This window comes from Salvia splendens, chromosome 7 (genome assembly GCF_004379255.2).
Source record: "Salvia splendens isolate huo1 chromosome 7, SspV2, whole genome shotgun sequence".
Lineage (NCBI taxonomy): Eukaryota > Viridiplantae > Streptophyta > Magnoliopsida > Lamiales > Lamiaceae > Salvia > Salvia splendens.
Genome location: NC_056038.1, coordinates 35,208,275 through 35,233,935, shown reverse-complemented (window position 1 = coordinate 35,233,935; position 25,661 = coordinate 35,208,275). Strand labels below are relative to the sequence as shown.

The 25,661-nt window shown below is 38.9% G+C and overlaps 5 protein-coding genes across 5 annotated transcripts; 3 read left to right on the top strand and 2 right to left on the bottom strand.

Moving 5' to 3' along the window:
* Positions 1-2,968: 2,968 nt before the first annotated feature.
* LOC121740864 (cytochrome P450 72A397-like) lies at positions 2,969-5,329 on the bottom strand. The gene is made up of 5 exons (XM_042133505.1): positions 4,923-5,329; positions 4,468-4,688; positions 4,147-4,385; positions 3,662-4,049; positions 2,969-3,550 (listed from the first exon to the last, which is right to left on the bottom strand). Exons 1-5 carry the CDS (start codon positions 5,197-5,199, stop codon positions 3,131-3,133), a joined length of 1,545 nt encoding a protein of 514 aa, XP_041989439.1. The 5' UTR covers positions 5,200-5,329; the 3' UTR covers positions 2,969-3,130.
* A 4,807-nt stretch (positions 5,330-10,136) lies between these two features.
* Positions 10,137-10,790, bottom strand: LOC121810802 (secreted RxLR effector protein 161-like). Its single transcript, XM_042211528.1, has one exon. The coding sequence runs from the start codon at positions 10,788-10,790 to the stop codon at positions 10,137-10,139; it is 654 nt and encodes a 217-aa protein (XP_042067462.1).
* Positions 10,791-11,317: 527 nt separating this feature from the next.
* On the top strand, positions 11,318-14,724 carry LOC121741244 (cytochrome P450 CYP72A219-like). The gene is made up of 5 exons (XM_042133955.1): positions 11,318-11,606; positions 12,721-12,938; positions 13,029-13,273; positions 13,562-13,946; positions 14,107-14,724. Exons 1-5 carry the CDS (start codon positions 11,336-11,338, stop codon positions 14,536-14,538), a joined length of 1,551 nt encoding a protein of 516 aa, XP_041989889.1. The 5' UTR covers positions 11,318-11,335; the 3' UTR covers positions 14,539-14,724.
* Positions 14,725-17,682: 2,958 nt separating this feature from the next.
* On the top strand, positions 17,683-19,980 carry LOC121810994 (cytochrome P450 CYP72A219-like). Its single transcript, XM_042211743.1, has 4 exons — positions 17,683-17,983; positions 18,206-18,426; positions 18,504-18,748; positions 19,025-19,980. The coding sequence occupies exons 1-4, from the start codon at positions 17,704-17,706 to the stop codon at positions 19,830-19,832; spliced, it is 1,554 nt and encodes a 517-aa protein (XP_042067677.1). The 5' UTR covers positions 17,683-17,703; the 3' UTR covers positions 19,833-19,980.
* Positions 19,981-23,828: 3,848 nt separating this feature from the next.
* On the top strand, positions 23,829-24,557 carry LOC121742610. Its single transcript, XM_042135805.1, has one exon. It carries the CDS (start codon positions 24,037-24,039, stop codon positions 24,442-24,444), a length of 408 nt encoding a protein of 135 aa, XP_041991739.1. The 5' UTR covers positions 23,829-24,036; the 3' UTR covers positions 24,445-24,557.
* The last annotated feature ends 1,104 nt before the right edge of the window (positions 24,558-25,661 follow it).

The following is a 25,661-nucleotide window of genomic DNA, read 5'->3' as shown; positions in this document are numbered from 1 at the left end:
GCTAAATTGGTAAAATGCTTAATAAAGTGATAGGTAAAAAATAATGAAGAGTGTTATGTTTGAAAGTGATATTTCCCGAAATATTTTTGGAAGTCTACAAAGAAGATATGAAAAAAAAAAAAACTTAATTCACATTTTCTTTTCTCCTCACAAATTTTGTCACACTTTAGTGTTATTAGTCTTAAAATAGAATTATATTAAGTGGCTGAGGGCATTCTTGTATAATTGGCCACTCCAATAAGTTGTTATACTTGTGTACAATTTATGGACATGTATCTCAAGTCTCAACCAGTGTTAAATAAACTTTTTTTTTGTTCACAAAAATATTTTTCTTTATTCTTATTGACTTCACAAAATTTGATAGGGAAATGTTTGAATATTACATATTCAAACGTTAATATATGATGATAATTATAAAATTCTTTAAATTTGTTAGTTAGGTCATATACTTGTAGCTTAAAAAATACAACACCAACTCATATGTCATCATCTACTAACAAAACTAACAATATTGGTCATTCCTTTAGTTATACACTTACTTTTAAATAAAATAGAGAATATGTTAAGGACCTAAATCCTTAACGTCGATTTCCACACAAAATCAAGAAACGAGATGTCGTCGTTGTCGAGCGCCCAACGTTGGGTCGTGACTTGGACGGCAAAAAAGGGGAAGCTGAGCGCGAGATTTACTCGTCGGCAGCCTTAGGAGATGTTTCTTGTTTGTTGCTCAATTGAGCCAAAATAACGATAGTTTCATATATTAATTGAATGAATAAAATGATAACAATCTATCTTATTTATAGTACTAGAACTACTACCCTAACTTAATGAACAAGAAACAGATATATGAAAAGATATGCAAATACCTAATATATCTAAACAAAATAATAATAATAATAATAATAATAATAATAATAATAATAATAATAATAATAATAATAATAATAATAATAATAATAGACTCGTATCAACTCCCCCATGGTTAAAATCCACCTTGTCCCCAAGGTGGGAACCACGAAGCAACGAAGAGTTGAAAGCAAAAAGATTTAGCTAGGCGTCTCCTCCTGGATCAATCACATATCGAACAGCTGAATGTCTCCCTTTATCACCTCCAAGAATGCTCAAATATGGCGTGTCATCGCACGGAGGGATGAATCGTGTATCGACGTCGAGTGATGTCGAACGATGAACAATACTTGGAACATCGCCATCAAAGAAATCCACATAGAAATAGGTAGCTATCCTTACGCCAGTGCAAGCACTTCCTCTCTTAAACCAACAATTCGCAACATCCTTCGATGACATTTGAGTATCATTGAACGATGCGATTATCTTCTCCACTTCACTAATAGAACCATCCTCCTCTTTATCTTCTAGCAATGTCTCATCCTTTTCACCAATCTTCTCATCATATACCCCAACGAGCACTTGCGGTGACTCATTGTCGTTCTTGACAATCCCTTTGTTCTTGATGAACTCTCCAGGGGACTCGTTGTTTGGATCATCAAGAGGAGTGCCATCATTGTGAACATCGGTAACGTCATTGGGAACATCATCACCGAATACTATTGTGGGAGTATTATCAGTTTTCTCTTCGACTAAATTCTCATCTTGAATGTTCTCCCCAAACTCCTCCCCATCATCTGCATAACATAGAATGCGTTGTTTACATACATGTCCCCTCACCCATTTCTCGGGACAGTGCCAGCAGAGACCCAACCTGGACCGTTCTGACTTCTCCACTTGGGAGACCCGTATTAGCGGCAGGCGTGGCTGCTCTGGAGTTTGACTGGTCACACGCACGGGCTGACTGTACAGGTCCCGCGTTGGCTTTTCGGTGGAGTAGCGGGGCTGGTGGGAGGCGGGCTGGACTCGCGCTCTCATCTCCTCCCAAGGGCGAGGTCGGTCCCAGCACGTCTCCGAGCGTCGGGGCCGGTCAACGGTCGGATAGCCGCGGTCCTGCTGTTGAGCCGGTGGGTCCCACCACGTTGGGCGGTGCTGCTGCGTTGCGGTTGGTGGGTAGCGATCAAACCCTAATTGGGTCTGATGATCTCCGGGATCAGATAGGTGGCCACCCCTCTCGACGTAGCCACCGCGGTGTCGGGGCCAGGCGTCTTGCGCGCGATCGCGGTACCCGATGGGCTGGTATCTCGACCGTGGGCGACGATCGGGTGGATCCAAGTGGTGTGAGACGTAGGGTGATTCTAGATCAGGCCACGACGGCGGACAGAGTACTTCCACCCGGCTGCTCGGAGGGTCCCAACTGGTTACACGGCGAGGTTGGGCCGGCTGGTAGGGACGGAATGGCTGTGTGGCCGGAGGGAAGTCGTACTGACGACGGCGATAGCCGGCATAGTCGTATGACATGTTGACGGACTGAGGCATGGCTGTGGTGGATGATGATCGTCTGACTTCGACGCGGCACGCGGGAATCCTTCCCGTCGGCGTTGCAGAAGTAGTGTTGTCCTGTGGCTAGAGCTCGGCGGATAGGCGGGACTCGACAACCAAAGCAGTTGCTATGCGCGGAATGTTTTCCGTCGGGCAGCGGTGTAGCTTCGGTTCGAGATGGTGGGAGGGTCAGCTCTCAACGAAAGCACCAGTTGTTAAGGACCTAAATCCTTAACGTCGATTTCCACACAAAATCAAGAAACGAGATGTCGTCGGTGTCGAGCGCCCAACGTTGGGTCGTGACTTGGATGGCAAAAAAGGGGTAGCTGAGCGCGAGATTTACTCGTCGGCAGCCTTAGGAGATATTTCTTGTTTGCTGCTCAATTGAGCCAAAATAACGATAGTTTCATATATTAATTGAATGAATAAAATGATAACAATCTATCTTATTTATAGTACTAGAACTACTACCCTAACTTAACGAACAAGAAATAAATATATGAAAAGATAGGCAAATAAACAGCAGCAGGAATAGGAACAGCAACAGGAACAGCAGCAGGAACAGCAGTAACAGTAATAATAATAGTAATAATAATAGACTCGTATCAGAATATGAAAAATATTGTTAGGTACAGAGTCAATAAATATTGTTTATGCCTAAGTTGTGACAAGACCTATTATTTCCGAATTACATAAACAGTGAAAAACTAAGATTTATGAACCAAAAGACAATAAAAGAAAGCTAGATTTTGCGAAGGATAAGGTGAGCTCCATGCTGAGGCTGAGTGGTAATAACGGTGCAAGGAGCATGCGTGTACGAAGGCGAAAGCTCGAACGAGAAGCGCTGCAGAATCATCGCCACCACTGTCTTCGCCTCCAGCATCGCAAACACTTGCCCCACGCATATGCGCGGCCCCCACCCGAACGGGAAGAACACCCCCTTCTGCGCCTTCGCCACTCCCTCACTGAACCTCTCGGGGTTGAATTCCCCAGCGTCGTCCCCCCATACCCCCCTGTCGTGATGCAATAACAGGATCGGAAGTGATATCTGCACCCCAGCCGGCAGTACCATCTTCCCCAACTTCGTCTCCTCGCTCACTCTTCGCCGCAACGCCACTATCGGCGGGTAAAACCTCAAAACCTCATACAGAATCATGGTCACCTGCCATAAAAAGAGTAACCATATTAGTACTGTATTACATAAACTTGACTCGTTAACCAGAATTTGATCAAATTTCATGAATAAAACGACAGTATTATTTTGTATTCTTACAATCTTGAGGTGACTCAGGCCAGCAAAGTCCGGTTTCCTGTCACCAAAGACTTGCAAAACCTCTTCCCGGGCTTTCACCTGCCAGTCGGGATGTATGCTCAGCATCACCATCACCCACACGAGCCAAGCAGAGGTGGTCTCCTGCCCTGCGAAGTAGAAGAGCTTACACTCCTCGACTACCTCGGCTATGCTCAATCCGTAGCTCCTGTTGCCACCCTCTTCAATTTCTTGAAAGTTGGACTCCAGCAATATCCCAAGCAGGTCGTCCCGGCTCCTGGCTTCCTCTGTTTTCATCGACTTGATCCTTTTGTTGATGAGATCCCGGATCATCGACTGGACTTCTCTCTCAGTCTCCTTCACCCTCCTATTCTTCTTGGTGGGAACAAATCTACACATCATCAACAATCACATACTACTGATTAACAAATCTACACATCATCAACAAACACAAGAGTAAATTAGTATGATCGAATTTATATTGTTACCTCCATCCCGGGATATATAAAGACCGCGAAGCTTGCATCACGTACTCTGCCTGCTCCTTCTGAATCTGGAATATCCTTCTACCTTCTTGGTAGCTGCTCCCGAACGCAGTTCTTGAAATTGCATCGCTCGTTAAGCTCTGCAAATCCGGCCATACGTCCACCTCACCACCGGAGGCGGCCTTCTCCTCCCATTTGGTCAAGACTTCTTCACAGCTCAATTGAAAAGCTGGGATCATAAGCTGCACCAACAATCAATCACAGTTAGCTACACCATAGCATGATCCCACCATGAACTATGCAGTAGATAATGATGATGATAACCTTGAGTTTTTCAACATGGAAAGCAGGATTGATGATCTTCCTGTGTTTAGCCCATTTCTCCTTTTCATGGCTGCCAACTCCTTGCGCAAGCAGCTTTGTTAGTGGATTCCTGTTCTCTGGCTTTAGGTATAGATAACTCTTATTCATCACCTCCTTCACTAGCTCAGGATCTGTTAAAATAACCGAGGGTTTCGGCCCTAGCCAAAAGAAGCACTCATTTCCTGCAATTTTTTATGAATCGGAACCAACCAAATCAAATTGCACCAAATCATAATCAATTAAACATTTAGATCATATGAAATCATTCGATTATAGCTCAAATCGACTAATCGGCAACAAAAACAAAACCTAATTTGCTAAATCAGAGAGAGAGAGACGCAATAACAATAACACTTCTCAAATTCAATTTCTGATACATTCAGCAACAAAAGAGAAGCAGAAATTCTGAAAAATACCGTATTTTTTAATGACATTGAGGAAAAATCCTTGGACTCTAGGCTTGATATCGTCGTCGAGATTAATGGGGGAAGATCTAGCTTCGATGATGGTCTGCATCATCTCCTTGAAGTCGCCATACACCAATTTGTAAGGATTTCCCCTTAGCCGCTGCTTCCTGAGGGCTTTCTCCAGCTTCTTCGGCTTGATGTATGCCCAATTCAGTATCTTCCAAGTGCATATCAACGCCACGAATGCTAAAGTAGCAGCAGCCAATGGTTGAAATCCGAGCTCCATTTTTATGCTTTCCTTTGGCTATGGCACCAGCTCTTTCATGAAAACATACAACGTGAAGCATGAAGGGGAAAATGTACACAAACATTTGGCCACAAATAGCTTGGGCTCAATCTACTGTTTCAGTGATTGATTGCATTCTTTCAACGTGTTCATACATATACAATACAATGGAACAATCTAGAATCCTATGCTAATCAAGCTAGTACAAGATAAGCAAGATTAATAAACTTAATCATAACCAACTCTGCTAGACAACTTTCTTCTTTAAACCTCTGATCACCACGTCTCTCCAAAGGGTCCAGTGGTCCCGTTCTTTGGCCGTATTCTCCGAAGCAATCACGAGCTCAGCTCGTGTGGAACCGGCTCGTGTGGGATGAGCTGTATTCAAGCTGTCACAGACATTGCCTCGTGCATGGCACACGCCTTGATCCTTGCATGGCTCATTCATCAACGCGTGCGCGTTTAAGTATAAAGAGGTTCGGATATAGTGAAGAAGATCGTCGCTGGTGTTGAAAGTCGAAGATAATGTGGCGGCAATCACTGAAATTGGATGATAAACGAAAAACAGGAATGGAATGTGAGGTTGCAGGCAGCTCGAACGTAGATTTTAATAGAGTTTTTCGACCTAAAAAAGGAAACCTAAGAGTATTTGCAACGGTGCTCATCACCGGCTCGATCTCGTCTTGTCGAGGTGGTGACGAGACACTGTTGCAGGTGTCTCATCGTGCTGGACATCGCTTGGTGGAGATGAACGGCTCGAGTTGGCAAGCCACACGCCACCCCACTTGGCGCATTCCAACTAGGCGATGTATATATAAATAAATTTTAATCATAAAATTTATTTTAAAAATAACATAAAATTATAATTTCATAATAATCCATACTTAAAGTCAGATACTTGAATTAGTAAAATATTATTTTATACTACTCCATATATAATTTTTTACATTGGAGGATTAGGTTTTGCATTGGTTGAAACCGAAAGGAAATTATTTTTATCTTATGAAATTAACTGTAGGTATCTTGTGACATGGCGGTTTATCAACTGCATGTCGTGATGTGTGGTTAAATTTGAAATTGTTACAGAAATAACATAGATTTTTCTTTTAGTAAATTTAAAATTGTGATGGACGGTTAACCATCTATTATAAACCGCCAATATGTCTCGACTCGTGTATATGGCATGAAAGTAATGATACAAAAGCTGACAAATTGTTGAAAATAACACTAATAATTGCCTTGGAACATGCATGGTGAAGAAAAATGGGCTAGCTGGCATATATCAACTCCACGCTCCACACTAAGTTTGATTTTTCCAATATGCATCCATTTTCCTAATCGAATAATGCTATGCGGCCACATTATGGCCAACCATAAATTAAGTAAATAACAAAAAAAATTTGATTTTTTTTCAAATTTTTGATTTAATACTATTTGATTTTACTTTTATATCATTTTCATTATATGTTGTTCAACATGTTAGTGTTGTTCTTTCGTAGTTTTTGCTCAACTTATTACTACTGTCATTTCTTGATTGTTGCTCAACGTATACAGTAATTCGTGATATTAATGTGTTTTACGTAATGGAATTCAAAGATAAGTATCAACTCACAAGTCCATTCACACACATATAAGTTTATATCGATAATTCTAATTTTTTATACATGTAAATGGACTAAATTAACTTTTTATGGCCGGCCACATTATGGCCATTTAGCATCACTCTTTTCTAATATGTTTCTGCATTTTATAAAATAATACTCCATTTGTTACGGAATATTTATCATTTTCCATTTTTAATCAGTCCCACCGAATTTGTCACCTTTTATTTTAATCATTTTTAATTATAGATTTCACGTTCCAATAATTGCAAGAATAATTAGTCAAACAAAGATATAAATGGCTATTGGAAAAGTACACATTTTTGTGTGAATGTAGTAAGCCAATAATACAGAGAAAACACATTCAGAGTGACACATAGGGCATTAGTAAAGTCTGAATTTAAGTTTCATTTCCGGACACTTCCATTATTCTCACATAGTCAAGTCTCATTTCCACCATTCCATGATAAAACTGATAAACTCAATATTTACATAATATTTTGTGGGCTATTCTAGATATTTGTTAATATGCGTTTTCATTCGAGTAAAATGGATAGGGCTTTAACAAAAATAATTTTCCTTGGGTTTTCTTCTTTTATTTTTTTAAATTTTTTCAGAAACGGTCTATAAGCCCTTACTAAATGAATCCCTTTGATGACTAGATTACTAAAAATTGAATGATTGGAGGTGTTGAACTGAAAATTTAGAGAGCAAAATGTAGATAGAGGAGGGAGTATTGGGATTGCTGAAGTGGTATGTAAAGAGTTTTACTTACAATTACCATATACTCCCTAGGGTTGTGATCAAATGAGATTTTTTAGCCTAATGAGAATTGAGATACATTATTAGCCACTCATTTTTATTAAATGAATGGTTCAGAATTTGTCACATGAAAAATATTTTTAGATTAATTAATTATGAAAGGGAAGAATGGCAATTTCATGGTACATTTTATTCAATAAATACCTTTTTTAATTTTAATTTTTTTTTTATTTTTTAAAGTTTTTTTGTCAACTACATATACAATTCAGGTCAACTACACACATATAATGTCAACTACATATACAATTCATGTCAACTATACACAAATAATATAGGTCGTTGACATGAAAATATTTGTTGTTGATATTAATTATTTGTAAAATGTTGTTGTTGACATAAATAACGTTTGATGTTGACATCGTAGTTGACATCGCGCGAAAATGACAATTATGCCCCCTAGTTGACATCATGCGAAAATTGTGAATGAGGGGCTGAAAATACATCTTAGTTCTTAATCAGGCCAAAAAATCACAACCTAACGTGACCTTATGCTCCCTATATGTTATATATACACAACGTATACACTCATTTATATATGACTTCAATGGTACTCATTTAATATGTCAAACAAAAATATTGACAAAATATAAAAGTACAAAATGTATTATGTCATGAATGTCATAGTATCTAGTAAGTTTTGTTACAAATTGACTCGATTCTTATCATATTTTTCAACATTAACAAACACATAGTCAAATAATGTATACGAAATAATTTCATATATAGATAACACCAAGTTTGAAACATTAACAAACACATGAAGTCAAATAATGTATACGAAATAATTTCATATATAGATAACACCAAGTTTGATACTTCAACCGTTTTCCTTTTAGGTTTATCTTCTAAAAATATAAACTTTCCTTTTTAAGAAATTTCTTTATCTCTAATGAGTTGAAACTCATTTTCCACTATCACCCTTTTATTTATATATCTCACTTATTTTATCAATTTTACATTAAAATTTGTACTGTTTCAAATGTATTAATTTTTTAGGGACAAAAGGAGTAATAAACGAGGATTTACATCACGGGACGATGACAACTTTAGAAATGGCTTCACTCTAATCAAATTCAACCATATCTGAATTTTAAATATCTGAATGAAATAAGCTAGAAATCGCATAAATCTATATGTTAATTATAACTCCCTAAGTCCCAACTAAGTTAAGACAAATTTCTTAGGCATAGATATTACGAAATTGTGTTAAAAAAATAGGAGAGAGAAATAAAGTAGGAAAGATAAACAGAGAGTAAAGTAGATGATGGAATAAAGTAAGAGTGATGACATATTTTGTTTTATTTGTTAAAAAAGAAAATGACTCAACTTAGTTGGGACATCCCAAAGAGGAATATGACTCAACTTAATTGGGATGGAGGGGTATACTTATGGTTAAGTCCCAAATCACTTGTCCCTATCATCACCGAAATTAAAAATGGATTTTCCTAACTCAACTTGTAGGGATCAGACTAGCTTTGGTTTCACTATTTACCGAGACCTCTTTGGTATTGTTACAAGATAGCTCAGTCAAACTATCAACCAAGCGACTGATATTACATGAACACTAGCTATTACAATTGAAGCCAACTAATGAACTCAGACACCGCACTCCTGGACCAGAATCCTCAGAAACCACGAGAACCCTGCACACTAGAAACCCTAGTTAGTAAAGGATGAAAGATCCTTTCGGATCTAAACAAAACATGCAGTAAAATGAGAGATAACAAAGGAATCGCATAGATCTTGTAGCTATGGTTCAGCCACCCGCTAATAGTACAGATCTATTCACCAAATCAACGATCCAAGGGAGCAACGTTGAATCCAACCGTGAAATCCTTCACACACCACGGATTACAACCCCAAACCACTCCACAACACCGGATCTGACCACTCTCAGACCTCACAACCACAAGAAACCTCTCAACAGGAAACCCTAACTTCTCTGGAACCCAAGCAACCGAAGCAGTTGCTTATCTCCACCCACACACAAGTTTAATCACTCAAAGAATCATCAGAGAAGAAGAACTCAAGGGAAACTCAAAAGACTCGAGAGAGAGAGGAGTAGAAAATATCAGAATGGGAATGAATTGTGTTGAAACGACTGAGGGAGTGAGGGGGGTATATCATCCGCAGTAGTGGACTAAGGCAAGCACACAACCCAAATATTACCTGGGCCAAAATAATCTCAGGCCCAACAAATAATAGTCCACCAACTTAACAACCCACACAATCAACATACTCCACCTTGGACATTATTTTTGGGAAACCAATTGCACTATTAGCTAAGGTTTTAATCCTCATAGCCTACAAGACAGTCCCTACAGCACCAAAGAACTAAGTTCACTTGCTTAGGGAAACAACCAGGTTTGCCTACAAGACTCCAGAGTGGCTGACACCCATTAGCCTTGAGGACTTAGTGCCTCCAGCCACTAGCCACCCTTACCACAGTAGGCTAAGAGGCTGAGGTCTTTTTAACCTCGGGACATGCAGCTATCATAGGTCAAAATGCAGATACTATATGCAGAAAGGAAGTTTTTCAAGTGGTAAGCATTTAGTCCCCATGTCAGCTGGGTTCTTATCAGTGTGCACTTTTAAGAGAGAAACCTCTTTCTTTTCTACAATATCTCTGATGTAATGAAACCTTACATCAATGTGCTTAGTTCTATCATGAAAAACTGGATTTTTACACAATTGAATGGCAGAATGTGAATCTGAAAACACAACAGGAAGAGTTTTCACAAAATTGAGTTCAGAAAGTACTCCCTTTAACCATATAGCCTCCTTCATTGCATCAGTAATGACAATGTACTCAGATTCAGTAGTGGACAGAGCCACAATATGCTGCAGCTGTGACTTCCAACTTATGCAGGATCTGTAAACAGTAAAGACATAGGAGGTGGTGGACTTCCTCTTATCTCTATCATTAGCATAATTGGAATCAACATAACCAGTCAGTTTTACACCATCTTCAAATCTAGAATAGTACAATCCATACTTAGAAGTATTTTTCAGATATCTTAACAACCACTTCAAGGCTTCCCAATGGACTGGACCATGATTAGACATGTATCTACTCAAACAAGACACAACATAGGCAATATCAGGCCTAGTACTAACCATTAAATACATCACAGATCCAATAGCATTAGCATAGGGAACCTTTTTCATGGCATTGATATCATGTTCAGATTTGGGACACAAATCTTTACTCAACATAAAATGAGCAGCTAAAGGAACTGAAGCCGGCTTAGAATCAAACACGTTAAATTTCTTCAGAATTTTGAGCACATAGGGTTCTCCGATGTGGTGTGTGAGCTCGACCAAGACCTGGTGTGACCTGTGTGTGATCTTGGTCCGGTGGCCTTGGGTTGAGCCTGTGACCTGTGTGAGATCCTGGTCTTGGTCTGGTGGTCTTGGTTTGAGGGGAGGATTGTGGTGAAGCAAACCATATCCCACATCGGAGAATGGACAAGAGTTGCAAGCATATAAAGAGACTACCCCAACTCCATTAGTGTGAGGCCTTTTGGAGAGTACCCAAGAGCAAAAACATGAGGGCTTTTGCTCAAAGCGGACAATATCATACTAATGTGAAGTTCGGGTGTGCACCACCGGGAACTCAACCCAACTAAAGATTCCATGAACGCATTATTGTCATTTTCTGCTCTCATCATCTACAAAGCTCACACAATCACTGTGCTCTCTTCAAACTAAAAATGGATTTCTTCACCTTCTTCCAAACACTCTCCGCCATTGTCGTATTCATATACGTCTCCAAAATCCTGAACTGGGTATGGTTCACACCCAGAAACCTCGAGAAACGCCTCCGGCAGCAGGGCTTCACCGGAAATTCTTACCGGATTTTGTTCGGAGACATGAAAGACATGAGACAGATGACCAAAGAAGCCACCTCTAAACCCATCAGTTTTTCCCATGATTTCTCCCACAGAATCATCCCCATCTTCCATTTTGCTCTCAACAAATATGGTACTGCACTTTAATCTCAATCTTTTTCAATTAGTTTATCTGATTGTTAGAAACTGTCATGTTATCAATTAGTGTTTTGTGACGAGTTTTCATGTTTGGAATGAATAGGCTTTTTATCATGCCAGACTAGTTTTTCGGGATTAGTTCACTTATTTGATCCTTAGCAAGCTTTTTCTCTTGATAGACTAGTTTATGGTACGCAGGGGCGAATCTACTTAGGGTGTCCACTATAAGGCGGACAAGCCAATAGCCCCACCCCAGTTTTTGTCCATAGCCCCAATTTTGTTGTCCACCGCCCAAAAATTCTATTTCCGCCACTATAGTGGACACCTCCAATAGCCCCACCTCAATTTATTTTATGTATGCTAATTTCTTATTTAATTTCTAATTTTTTTAATTTCTTTTATAAATGCCCATCTCAAATTTTAAAAAAAAATTCATATATTTATTTTTGTCCCTGTTGAACTAAATTCCTAGCTCCGCCTATGATGGTACGAGTTCTCTTGTTTGGTCTGAATAGGCTTTTTATGGTAAAAGATTAGTTTTTTGGCATTAGTTTACTTATTTGATATGTGGCATGCTTTTTCTCCGATAGACTAGTCTAGGGATGAATTCTTTTATTTGGTCAGAATAGATAAGCTTTTTCTCCTGGTGGACTAGTCTTTGGGTTGATTTATATTCACTTGTTTGATTCGTAAAATTTTGCCAAGCTTTTTCGCCCGACAGATTTTTGGAATGAATTCTCTTATTTGATCCGTTGCGTGTTAAATTGGAGGAAACTTTTCTCCTCATAGACTAGTTTTTGGGATGAATTCTTGTTTGATTTGTAAGATTCTGCTTCTAACTTGGTGGCGAGCTTTTTCTCCAACATAGACTAGTTTTTAGGATGAATTCTCGTTGTTTGATTCGGTACATTCTGCTTCTGACTTGGTGGCGAGCTTTTTATCCAGATGGACTAGATTTTGGGATGAGTTCTATTGTTTGATCCGTAACATTTTGCTTATGAACTTGTTGATGAGTTTTTCTCCTGATGGACTAGTCTTTGGGATGAATTCTCTTATTTGATCCGTAACATTTAGCCGACGAACTTGGTCGCAAAATATTGAAACTGCAGGTGAGAAATGCTTTGTATGGTTCGGACCGAACCCTGCAATTGTTGTGATGAGCCCTGAACTTGTAAGAGAAGTTCTAACAAAGAGTAATGTTTTTCAAAAGCTTCCCGGTCGTCCCTTTGTTAGACTGATGAGTAAAGGACTAGTAACGCTCGAAACGGATAGATGGGCCAAGCATAGAAGACTCATCAATCCTGCATTTCATGTGAATAAACTCGAGGTAGGATCTTTCTACTTTATGATGAACATTAGGTATATATTGTCGAATACATTCGTTTTCATTCTTGTTCGTTATGATTTAAACAAACAGCATATGGTTCCATCGTTCTACTTGAGCTGTGATGATATGTTGAGCAAATGGGATGAGATTGTGGGAAATGGAGGAAGTTGTGAAGTGGATGTGTTGCCTTATCTTCAGAAATTGACGAGCGATGTGATTTCAAGAACTGCGTTCGGGAGTAGCTATTTGGAAGGAAGCAAGATCTTTGAACTACAACAAGAATTAGCTCAACATATCGCGCTAGCAAATCGATCTGTTTACATCCCAGGATACAGGTACTGTTTCTTCAACCGCTTCTTCTTTTTCCGGATCTGCGTATCTGGCTCACCTACACACCCGGACCTGGCACTGCAATCTGTGCATCGGTTTTCTTTAGTCGTAGCTTCTTGATTTCAATAGATTTATCTTTGTTTTTTTTGCTAGCATAATTCTTCTAGGCTTTTGATTTGTCTCATGTCATTCAAAATTTATATGATCATTCACAAAGTGGCTCAATTAAGGCCTACTTTTCCCCTTTTTTTGTGTTTCTTTGTGTTGTGTTTTTTTTACCTCTCATTGCACAGATTTTTGCCAACAAAAAATAACAAGAGAGTGAAAGAGATCACGAAGGAAGTGAAATCGTCTCTGCTCGACATAATCAATCGGAGAATCAAGGCAATGGAAGCAGGGGAAGCTAGCAAGGAAGACTTACTCGGATTACTACTCGAATCCAATTCCAAAGAAATCAAACAACATGGAACTAAGCACGGAATGAGCATGGACGAAGTCATCGAAGAATGCAAACTCTTCTACTTTGCAGGCCACGAGACAACCGCGTCTCTGCTTGTGTGGACAATGGTTCTATTGAGCAAGCACACAGAGTGGCAGACTCGGGCGAGGGATGAGGTTCTGCAAAATTTGAACGAAGGAGAATCTAATTATCAACAACTGAATAACAACCTCAAAATTGTAAGTAATACTCTCTCCATCCCATTCAATTCGAAGAAATTCTTTTTCAGCATTAGCTTTTATATAGTGATGTTTACTGTTGTATTAAGTGAAGAGAGAATAAAGTATATTTATTTACTTGAATGTTGTTGGAATAACTTGTTTTGCAATTTGTGTGCAGGTAGGCATGATCCTGCACGAGGTGCTACGACTCTACCCTCCTACGTTAATGTTTATGCGAAGGACGAACACAGAAGTTAGGTTAGGGAATGTGAGTGTACCGGAAGGAGTGCAGCTTATGCTGCCCTTGATCTTATTGCATCACGACCCCAAAATATGGGGCGAGGATGCCAAGGAATTCAACCCGGAGAGGTTTAGAGATGGCGTGCCCAAGGTGGCGCAGGGGTCGGGGGCGCTGGCCTACTTCCCATTCAGTTGGGGCCCGAGGATATGCATTGCGCAGAACTTTGCTATGTTGGAAGCTAAAATAGCGATGGCTATGATTCTGAAGCGTTATTCGTTTGAGCTTTCGCCTTCGTATTCGCATGCTCCTCACCAAGTGGTGACCGTGCAACCTCAACGTGGCGCGCATTTGATTCTTAACAAACTATAAAGGGTTTGCACAGAGTCGAAACTTGGATTTTGACTCTGGTTGCTAAGTACGCCGTTACTCGCTGGCTTGAGGGCTTATTGAATGAATGCGAAATTAAACCTTATTTATGAGATAAATTCCATTTATTAGATAAGAAAAATGAATTATAAGACATGCTAAATAAAGAAATTATCTTTTATGTCTCCATAAATGTGTGCAATTTCTAGAAGATCATCTTTTTTACTCCATCACAGATCAAATTAAATCGACTTCAACCATTAATTATAAAAGATGATCAATAGAAACCGAGAATTCTTATTTATAAATACAGTTTTAACTCTTATATAAAGATAAAATTATTAAAAACAAAAGTATTAATTGTATTTTTTAATTAATAAAAAGCCCAAAATTAAGCTCAATACGTAAAAGAAAGTCCATCTTCAACTCCAGCGTGATATGACTCAATAGATCTGGGCACCTAACCACGATGCATATTTCAATTTTATTTTAAGTTTGCTTCACGTTGAATTTTTTTTTTCAATATTGTAATACAACAGAGATTTTTGTGTATTATATAATTTTGGTATTTTAATTTAATTTATATGATAAAATATTAACAAAGAATAGTAAAATATAAAATTAAAAATATAAATACTGGTGCAAATGATTAAGCTTTTTAATTAAAATCAATTTTATTATATTTTATGGTGGCAAAATATTGAAACTGTAGGTGAGAATTGCTTTGTATGGTTCGGACCACGTCCAGCTATTGTTGTGATGAACCCAGAAATTGTAAGAGAAGTTCTGTCAAAGATGAATGTATTTCCCAAGCTTCCCGGTCGTCCCTTCGCTAGACTGATGACGAAAGGACTAGTAACGCTTGAAACGGATAGATGGGCCAACCCTAAACCCTAATCCCTAAACCCTAAGACTCCTCAATCGTGCATTTCATCTTCATAAACTCCAGGTAGAAAAGGATCTTGCTACTCCACTTTATATATAGTAAGTATATATATTTATGAATATTCTTGTTTTTATCATAAAAAAAAACAACAGCATATGGTTCCATCGTTCTACTTGAGCTGTGATGAGATGTCGAGCAAATGGCATGAGATTGTGGGAAATGGAGGAGGTTGTGAAGTAGATGTGTGGCCTTATCTTCAGAAATTGACGAGCGATGTGATTTCAAGAACTGCGTTCGGGAGTAGCTATTTGGAAGGAAGAAAGATCTTTGAACTACAACATGAATTAACTCAACATGCTGTCGCAGCAAATCGATTTTTTTACATCCCAGGATACAGGTACTGTATTCATTAGTTCTTGATTGATAGACATCGACTTGATAAAGATCTCATCTAATCTGGTTTTAGCCCTCTTTTGATTCTTAACAAGCTGTAAAGGGTGTTTACTGATGGAATAAAAACAAGATTATGAGAATAAGAACCATGAATTGTTGAATCGAAATTAAATAGAATACATATATATGGTGAGCTAAAACAATGGCTAAAGAGCCTAACATGGCTAGATTAAGAGATAATTGAGCATGAAAAACATCAACCGGCATCATTCTAGGATTTTAATTTTAAAATTACATTATAAATTGCAATTTTATCTCCTAAAAAAAACCACATGTTCTTCACTTCAGACCACAAATTATTTTCACTAAATGAATTCCTTTAAATTACTACTCCGTACTATGTTTTAGGCCTGTTAACTTGTTAAAGCAACCAATTGACTGCCAATTTAGCTCTAGTATAAGATGCAAAGATGGCTTAGAAAAAGACGAGATGCTTGAAATTATTTTACACCAAAATTAGACTCTTAGCTGGTTAAGAATATTTTTTTTAGTTTCTAAACTAGAAGAATCCAAAAGAAGTAGTAACATATGACTACTTTTACAATGATATCATAACATTTTTACACTTACAAAATTTATTGTAGTGTATGCTTTTTGAACAATTTTGCAAATGTTCAAAGAGACGAAGTGGATAGTTTGTTTTCGTGCTTCATAACATGAATATAGGGAGAGGGGGGGGGGGGGAGACTAGAAGAAAAATAAATCAGTTACAAACTTTTTATTGAATTTTGGTAAGGAAAATAAAGAGCGATTAAACCTTAACTATGAAATAAATTCCATTTATTGAATTAAAAAATTTACTTATAATATGCTAAATAAAGAAATTATCTTTCATCTCCATACTTGTGTGCAATTTCTAGATGATCAATTTTTATATTTTTGTAATAAATTATCTTCCATGTGATGTTTATTAATGTTAATATACTTTTACGTACTTAAAATATACTCCCTCCGTCCCTTAAATATTGTCACAAATTGACCGGGCACGGGTTTTAAAAAATGTAGGGAAAAATGAGTTGAAAAAGTTGGTAGGATGTGAGTCCTACTTTTGAAGTGAAGTATTAGTTTTATAATAAAATGTGAGATCCACTACAAAAAATGGCAAAAAGTGAAATGTGACAAACTTTGTTGGACATATAAAAATAGAAAAATGTGACAAAATTTTAGGGACAAGGTGAGTAAATGATATACTTATGATGGAACATTCTAAAAAGAAAAATGACACAGGGTATGATGGGATAAGGAATACTAATATAGTAATAATTTAATTAATGTAAATATACTATTACTTTATTGAAATTTTTGGGATAATGTTGTATATGTAATTTATGGAGTATCATTATCTTATCAAAAATATTGAGCAAATAGTACTCCCTCCGTCCCAACTAAGTTGAGTCATAATTTTTGGGCACGGATATTAAGATATTGTGTTGAAAAGTAGAAGAGATGAATAAAGTAGAAAAGATAAAGAGAGAGTAAAGCATGTGATTGAATAAAGTAACAGTGATTGGATGTTTTATTTTTTTATTAAAAAGGAAAATGATTCAACTTAGTTGGGACATCTCGAAAAGGAATACGACCCAACTTAGTTGGGACGAAGGGAATATAGATGGATGAAGCGAAAGGCAAATTGGATTTGACCCAAGCCACGTCTAACAATTATTTCAACAGTGTTTAAAGTTCTAGAACCAGGGTAACACCATGGGGTCCACCAAGCATTATTTTTTCTCTTCTCCTTTTTCTTTTCTCAGTGTTAGCCGACATTAGGTTTGAAAAGGTCGTGGATTCTATATAAAGGATAACAAAATAATAAAGAGTTGAAAAAAAAAATGCAATGGATCTACAGCATAGTTGCTGCAGCTTGTTTCTCCATAGTAATTGTCCTAACATACGCATGGAGATTACTAAATTGGGCCTATCTTAGGCCAAAGAGACTAGAGAAAATCCTGAGGAAGCAGGGGCTAAATGGTAATTCCTACACACCGGTCTCCGGTGACATGAAGGAGATGGTGAAGGCGATGCAAGAAGCCAACTCCAAACCCATCACTCTTGACGACGACATCAAGCCAAGATTGCAAGCTTTTCTCCTCAAAACCATCCACAAACACGGTCCGTACTGTTAATTTCTGATCCTTGATTATTGTTAGTATTATGTTAAATCATCGGATTCATGATAGATTTCTCGTGCTAACAAAAGGAAATGGTTAATGATACAATAACTAACGAAATAATAGTACCATTGATAGGATTCACCTTATCGAAATAACTGTATTTCGAATTCGAGTAAGAATATTATTCAATCATCAGACTAAAGGGGGTAAAAAACTGCAGGAAAGGATTGCTTTTACTGGAAAGGGCCAACACCAGTAATCGTCATCACAGAAGCCGAACTAATCAAGGAAGTTCTAAACAAGAGCTCGGTTTACGAGAAGCCGAAGGTGCTGAATCCAGTGGTGAGGATGTTCCCTCAAGGCCTCTTCAGCCATGAGAAGGAAAAATGGGCCAAACACAGGAAAATCATCAACCCTGCTTTCCACATCGAGAAGCTCAAGGTCTCCAATCTTCTCTTCCTTGTCTTTAAATCGAGTTGCATTATTTGCATATGTATGATCTTGATTTTTGGGTGCAGATGATGATACCGGCGTTCCATTTGAGCTGCGATGAGGTTTTGGTGAAATGGGAGAAGCTTGTGTCGGAGGAAGGGTGGTGTGAGGTGGATGTTTACCCGTATTTGGAGAGTGTAACGAGCGATGCCATTTCAAGAACTGCGTTCGGGAGCAGCTACGAAGAAGGGAGAAGGGTGTTCGAGCTTCAAAAGGAGCAAGCTGCGCTTATCTTCAAGGCGATGCAGTCGGTGTATATCCCCGGATCAGGGTAGGTACTTCTTTTTGACGAAGCTATTGATTCATGGTTCAATTGGTCGGCTGTCCTGATCTAATCATAATGGAATCACTAATTTAGTTAATTAGACGAAACTGGTTCATCTAATATATGGTCGAATAGGCCGGTCATCATCTATTGACCGGCCCAGTCCGATTTTTAAAATGCTGTAAAGGGATGAATTTGCTGATTTACGGTTGAATCGGTTAGTTCAGTCCGATTTTTAAAACACTGGCTAGGAGTATGTCTGATATGGATGATCATGTGTAGATTTCTTCCAACCAAAAGAAACAAAAGGATTAAACAAATCTACGAAGAAGTGAGGTCCAACATCCGTGGCCTCATCCATAAAAGAGTGGAAGCAATGAAAGCAGGGGAAGCTATCAACGCAGACTTGTTGGGGTTGATGTTGGAGTCCAATTTTCAAGAAATTGAAGAAAATGGTAGTAATAGCAAGTTTGGATTAACGATTGATGAAATAATCGAAGAGTGCAGACTGTTCTACTTCGCAGGGCAAGAAACCACTTCAACATTGCTCGTTTGGACATTGATTTTATTGAGTAGGCATCCCGATTGGCAGGCGAAAGCCCGGGACGAGGCCGTCCGTGTCTTTGGAGACGACAGAAACCCGACTCCCGAAGGCATAAATCGCCTCAAAATCGTGACGATGATCCTGCACGAGGTGCTGAGGCTTTACTCGCCGGTGCTTGCCTTGGAGCGGAGCGTGGGGGCGGAGACGAGGCTGGGGAGGCTGACTCTCCCGGTCGGGGTCCGGGTGTCGTTGCCGGTCATGTTGGCGCAGCAGGATGTCGGGACATGGGGCGAGAATGCGGTGGAGTTTGATCCAGAGAGGTTTAGTGAGGGGGTGACGAATGCGGGGGGTTTGTTTATTCCGTTTGGGTGGGGGCCGCGGATATGCATCGGGCAGAATTTTGCATTGATCGAGGCGAAGTTGGTGCTCTCGATGATGTTGATGCGCTTCGGTTTTGAGCTCTCGCCGTCGTACACGCATGCTCCTATGGGTGGGCTCACGACGCGGCCGCAACATGGGGCTCATTTGCGTTTGCGCAAACTTTAGAGCCCGTGGTTTTGGTTTTTGTTTTTTTGAAGAGGATCAACAATGTTTCCCAATCTATCCTCATGCCAACTGAGCCGGTGGTTATTATTCGAGGTGTTCACTGGATAAATTCTCATGTTATTAATAAACAATTTATGTGTTTTATGCCCATGTATGTGCACATTTTTAATGTCCATTTCATAGGTCATCATCCGCATCCCTGTCTTGATACCGTCTTTTAACCGTCTCATCCCTTCACTATTCACGGGTCCTATTATACTTTTTACCACATCTCTTAACTAAGATACAACACATGCATCCATCCATCCCTTAACCATCTCATCCCTTAACTATTCATTCAATTTCATTTTTTATTTTTATTTTCAACAAATTCAATTAATATTTCATTAAAATATTAAATTAATACTAATAATTTATAAAATCATTAAAAATCACGAAAATTACAACATCCGAAAATACGAAAAATACATAATTGAAATCCTAATATTACAATTTATTGAAATTCGCATAATCATGGAAAGTGATGCGGTGATCGTCTAACGGTTGTCAAATTTTGCTCAAATGTACTCCATTAGATCCTCCTGAAGTTGGGAGTGGGTGATAGAATCACGTGTCCTTACCCGAACACATAGCCGCTCTTGCAAAACGGATGCACTCCACTGAGAGACGGACTACTTGCGGTAGAGCTTCCCGGGGTTTCAGGGTCGAACCAATTTCCCGCCTCATGTCCTTCGTCGGCGACAATCATGTTGTGCAAGATTATGCACGTATACATGATGTCGACCATATTCTGCATAAACCACATATGAGCCGGGGATTTGATAATGTTGAATCGAGCTTGTAGAACCCCGAACGCTCTCCCAGATCCTTGCGAGCAGCCTCTTGCTTCTGCGCAAAAGATCCTGTTTTTCGTTTATCGGCCTATTGAACGTCTTCACAAAGGTTGGCCACTTCGGATAGATGCCGTCGGCAAGATAGTACCCCATTTTATACTGGCGGTTGTTAGGGGTGAATTGATGGCCGACACTTTACCATTCAAAACTTTGCTGAAGAGGTCGGATTGGTTGAGCACGTTGACGTCGTTGTTCGATCCGGGGACCCCGAAAAATGCATGTCACATCCATAGCCGGTAGTTGGCAACGGCCTCGAGTATAACGGTGGGGTGGGTTCCTTTGTGGCCTCTCGTGTATGATCCCCTCCACGCCAAAGGTCAATTCTTCCATTGCCAATGCATGCAATCGACGCTGCAGAGCATCCCGGGGAATCCATGCACTGTTTTGTGAAGTCGGAGCAGAAACTGACAATCTGCGGTGCTTGGCTTCTTGAGAAATTCATCGGTGAAGGCTGCTCAGACGTCTTTGCAGAAGTTCATCAAACACAGTCTTCCAGTGCTTTCCCCAATGTGCAGGTACTCGTCGAACAAAGAGAGATGATATGATAGTGATGAGAAGAAAAAAAGATGAGAGATATTGTGTAAAATGAAAGAGATAGGAGTACTTATATAATAAAAAAAGAAAAAAATACCGTTAAAAATTTTTAAATTTGTAATGTTTTTCGAAAAATTAATTTTTTAAAAAATATATATATTTATTGCGTCAGCATGACGACGCCCACTCGCGTGCCGGCGAGTGGGCGTCATGTCGCGTGACAGAGCTCTGGCGCATGGCTAGACATCCCGCCCGCCACCCCCCATGTCTAGCGCGTGGCTAGACAGCCCGCCCGCCACCCCCCCTTCCCCCGGGCTATGTGACGAGACAGAGCATCTGCATCGGCATCTCGATGCGGTCTCGTCTCGCCGGGATGAGACCGAGCCCGCATCGAGACGTCGATGCGGATGCTCATATATTAGTGTATATCAAGTCAATTTTCAACGTTAAGGCATTCACAACATGATTTCTTATCTTAAAGTTATGCAAGGGCAAAAAACACATCTTCTCCCACTAAATTACATCATAATGTATGCATTAATTCAATACATTAGTTTATATATTAAAACAATAAAATTCGAAAAATAAACTTCAAAAGATGACAGGAACGGGTTTGATGGCAACAGCCAGCATGCATACTGCATACATGGCTCGCGAGCCTTGCAGGCGAAAAAATCGGCAGCCAAAGTCCCCATCGCTGTGAGAGTAGAAGGACATTTGGAGTATCACTCTGAATATTCTTACGTCTTTTTGGTATGGTGGAATGGAAAGAGGGAATGGAATGACATTCCTATCTCTATTCCATTCATTTGCTTGACAAATATTTTTGTTAGGAATTATCATTCCATTTCACATGGTAATATCCATTCCATCTGTTTAGCTAAGAAATGACCATTCCTTTCCATTTCATATTCCTTTCATTCTTACCGTGTGTTGATTATAGCACTACTTAAAATCATCTAAATTCTCCTTGAATAAATGATTAAATGAGGTGTTGCAAAAAGGATTACTCACCGGTCACCACCACTAGCTAGATAAATTATTTTGTTATATATAAAGTCAAATAAAGTAATGACTTGGTTAAAAGTTATGAGCTAGTATTTAATTAAAAGTTCATTGAATGAGTAATTTGTGTTGAAGGTTGAAAATTCACCACTCATATAATGATATAATGCAGAATTGAGCAGTTGAAGTGAATTTGAAGTTTTGCAAAAGATTGGTATCTAGAATTGAAAATGTACTAACGTTTTGCAGAGTATATGAGGTGGGCAAAAATATATAGAAACTATAAATGGAGGAAAATATGGATTTTTCTTCTTATATTCTAGAAGACAATGACTGAATGACACTTATTGCTTTGGATATAGCAATTGATTTGGACACTAAAGTTACGTGGGCCTGCAAATTTGAATTTTATGATAGAGCGACACACGTCCCTTTGGAATTGCAAATAATAGAAGAGGTGGAAAAAGTTAGCGGAATTAAAGTCTTAATTTTATACTCCCTCCGTCCTGGGCTACTCGCTCATTTCCTTTTCGGCTCGGAGATTAAGGAATGAGTGCATAGGAAAGTCAAAAATGACGGCTGTTTGTGAAATTTTTTACTAAAAATGGAAAGAGTGCAAGTAACTTGGGACGCCCAAAAAGGAAATAAGTGCGAGTAGTGCGGGACGGAGGGAGTATTATTTTTATAAAATACTCCCTTCGTCCGTAATTAAAGGTCTCTTTTTCGTCCATCCATCAATAAATGACCTATTTTATTATAAAACCAATAAATAAAAGTAGGTCTCACATTCCACACTTTTCTACTCTTTTACTACATAAAGTCAAACAACTTTTTAAAACTCGTATCAGTCAAATATGAGACATTTAATCACGGACGGAGAGAGTAATTAATTTTATAATAAAATGTGAATGAGAATAAGTTAATAGAACGTGAAGTTTATTTTTAAAAATAATACTACATATAAAAATGAAAATAAATGACAAATTTTTTGGAAGGCGAGTATTATTTTCAAAAATTTGGAAGCATATTAGAAAAATGTCATCATTTTTGAAAAAAAAATGGAAGCATATTGGAAAAATCAAACATAGTGTGTGGAGTGTGGAGTTGATATATTCCAGCCCATTTTTCTTCACCATGCATGTTCCAAGGCAATTACTATTATTATCCTCATTAATTTGTCATCTTCTTTTGTATCATCATTTTCATGTTAGATTATAATCAGCCATTGGCAGACAAATTTATTTAACAAATCTTTTATTCTTGCGGAATCATATAGTACTACAAAGAAAAAAAACGGAAGAATATTACAAAAAAATCGAACCTAGTGTGGACTAGGAATTCCTATATCTTCTCAATGCATGTTTTGTGGAAAATGTCATCCTCATAAATTTGTCATCTTGTTTGTTTCATGTCACAATAAATAATTTATACGATTAAATTCAAATATTAGGACTAAAAATACACAATAAATCCCTTTAAATCAAAAGTAGTTGGTGTTAAATAAGTTTATGTTATTATTAGTGTATTATAAAATGTAGTAGTATATTATGAATGAGGTGATTCAATAATGTGATCATCATATTACAAACATCAAAGTTAGTGGGTTGACAGGTGAGTGAGGCTTTCTCCATGCATGTTCGAGGAAACTCTTATCCTCATCAAAATCTCATCCTGATCTTGTTTTGCTTCATCACTTTCATTCTATATACTCCACTAGATTGGGAATCTGTCGAGCTCTATATAAAGAGCTGCCGCCATAGCCAAAGGGAGGCATGACAATGGTGGTCGGATTCCAAACACTGGCTGCTGCTGTTTTAGCATTTTTGGCGTTGATTTACACTTGGAAATTACTGAATTGGGCATACATCAAGCCTAAAAAGTTGGAGAGAGCCCTCAGGAAGCAGGGGCTTGTTAGAAGTGTCAAGATCCTAGAGCTCAAAGATGATGAAGTTGTGGATAGCGTTAAAGATCAAGAGAGCAAAGCTGACGTGCATGGAGGACGTGGCAGTCATGACATGGACTCATGCACATTTGGAAAAGAGAGTGCACGAGCTGAAGCTTATTGTGTGAGCACCAGATCATTGCCATCACAGACAGCTGGATCTTGTGCATCATGGAATAATTCTTGTACGTTCAAGGAAGCATTAATGAAAGGATTAGTGAGTACGAGAGTTTGTTAGTTTTAGTGTTTGTTTGTGTAACTGATTGGAGTTCTAGATTATTCCATTAAGTAGTATAAAGACTGAGTCTGTAATCTCAATATAAAACAAATGAAACAGTAACACTTCTGAGATCTTGAGTTTATTTATGGCTATGTTTATTTCTGCTTTCTTCACCTCAGATTTGTGTCCACCTTTTCATGGTATCAGAGCAAGATCTTTTTGATCTTGTCTCTATACTGCTTTTCCTTCCTTGTTTTTTTTTTTTTTTTTTTGAAAAATGGCAAGTGCCAATTCGTCTCCAGGAGGAACCATCCAGAGCCAAGCGGCTCAATCAGTATACTCTCAGCTTCCACCTGTTTCAGTCAAGTTGACTGATGCCAACTTCTTGATGTGGCAGCAGCAGGTGGATGTCACAGCCTATGGATATGGTCTTGAAGGCTTTTTGAATGGAGAAAAGCAGCCTCCACCTCAGACGATATTTATTGCAGAAGGTGAGGGAGGATCTGTAGCTCCAAATGAGGATTTTATTGCTTGGCAAAGACAAGACCGAAGAGTTGCAGCCTGGCTTCTTTCCTCTCTTTCGGAAGGAGCTCTCGGCCTAGTTGTTGGGTTGAGGTCAGCAAGGGATATTTGGAGTGCTCTGGAGACAAACTTTGCAAGCAGGTCCACTGCAAAGATAATGCAATACAGGCAAATGATGCAAAATCAGAAGAAGGACACACTCACTATGAGTGAGTACATTGGGAAAATGAGGAACTACTTTGATTTGCTGGGATCTGTGGGATCTAGAATCTCAGAAGATGAGCAGGTTATGCACATCCTTGGAGGCCTTGGTCAAGAATATGACCCTGCTGTGTGCGCCATAAGCTCAAGGCCTGATTCCTGGACCCTAGGTGATGCAACTGCCTTTCTACTGACCTTTGAGTCCAGAATGGAAACCACAAGGTCTCACTCTTCTAGCTCAGAGGGGTCTCAACCAGCTCTACATTTGATGCAGCAAGCTAATCAGAAAAAGGATTTCAGTCCCTACAACTCCAACTTTGGTCCAGGAAATGGTAGAGGCGGCTCAAGGAATCAAAGAGGAGGTAGAGGAGGCAGAGGCTTTGGTAGAGGAGGCAACAAAGTCATCTGTCAACTGTGTGAAAAGCCTGGCCACACAGCTGCAAAGTGCTGGCATCGGTTTGAGCAAAACTTCTCCCCTGCTCAGACACAACCTCAATTCAGAGGAAATTCTC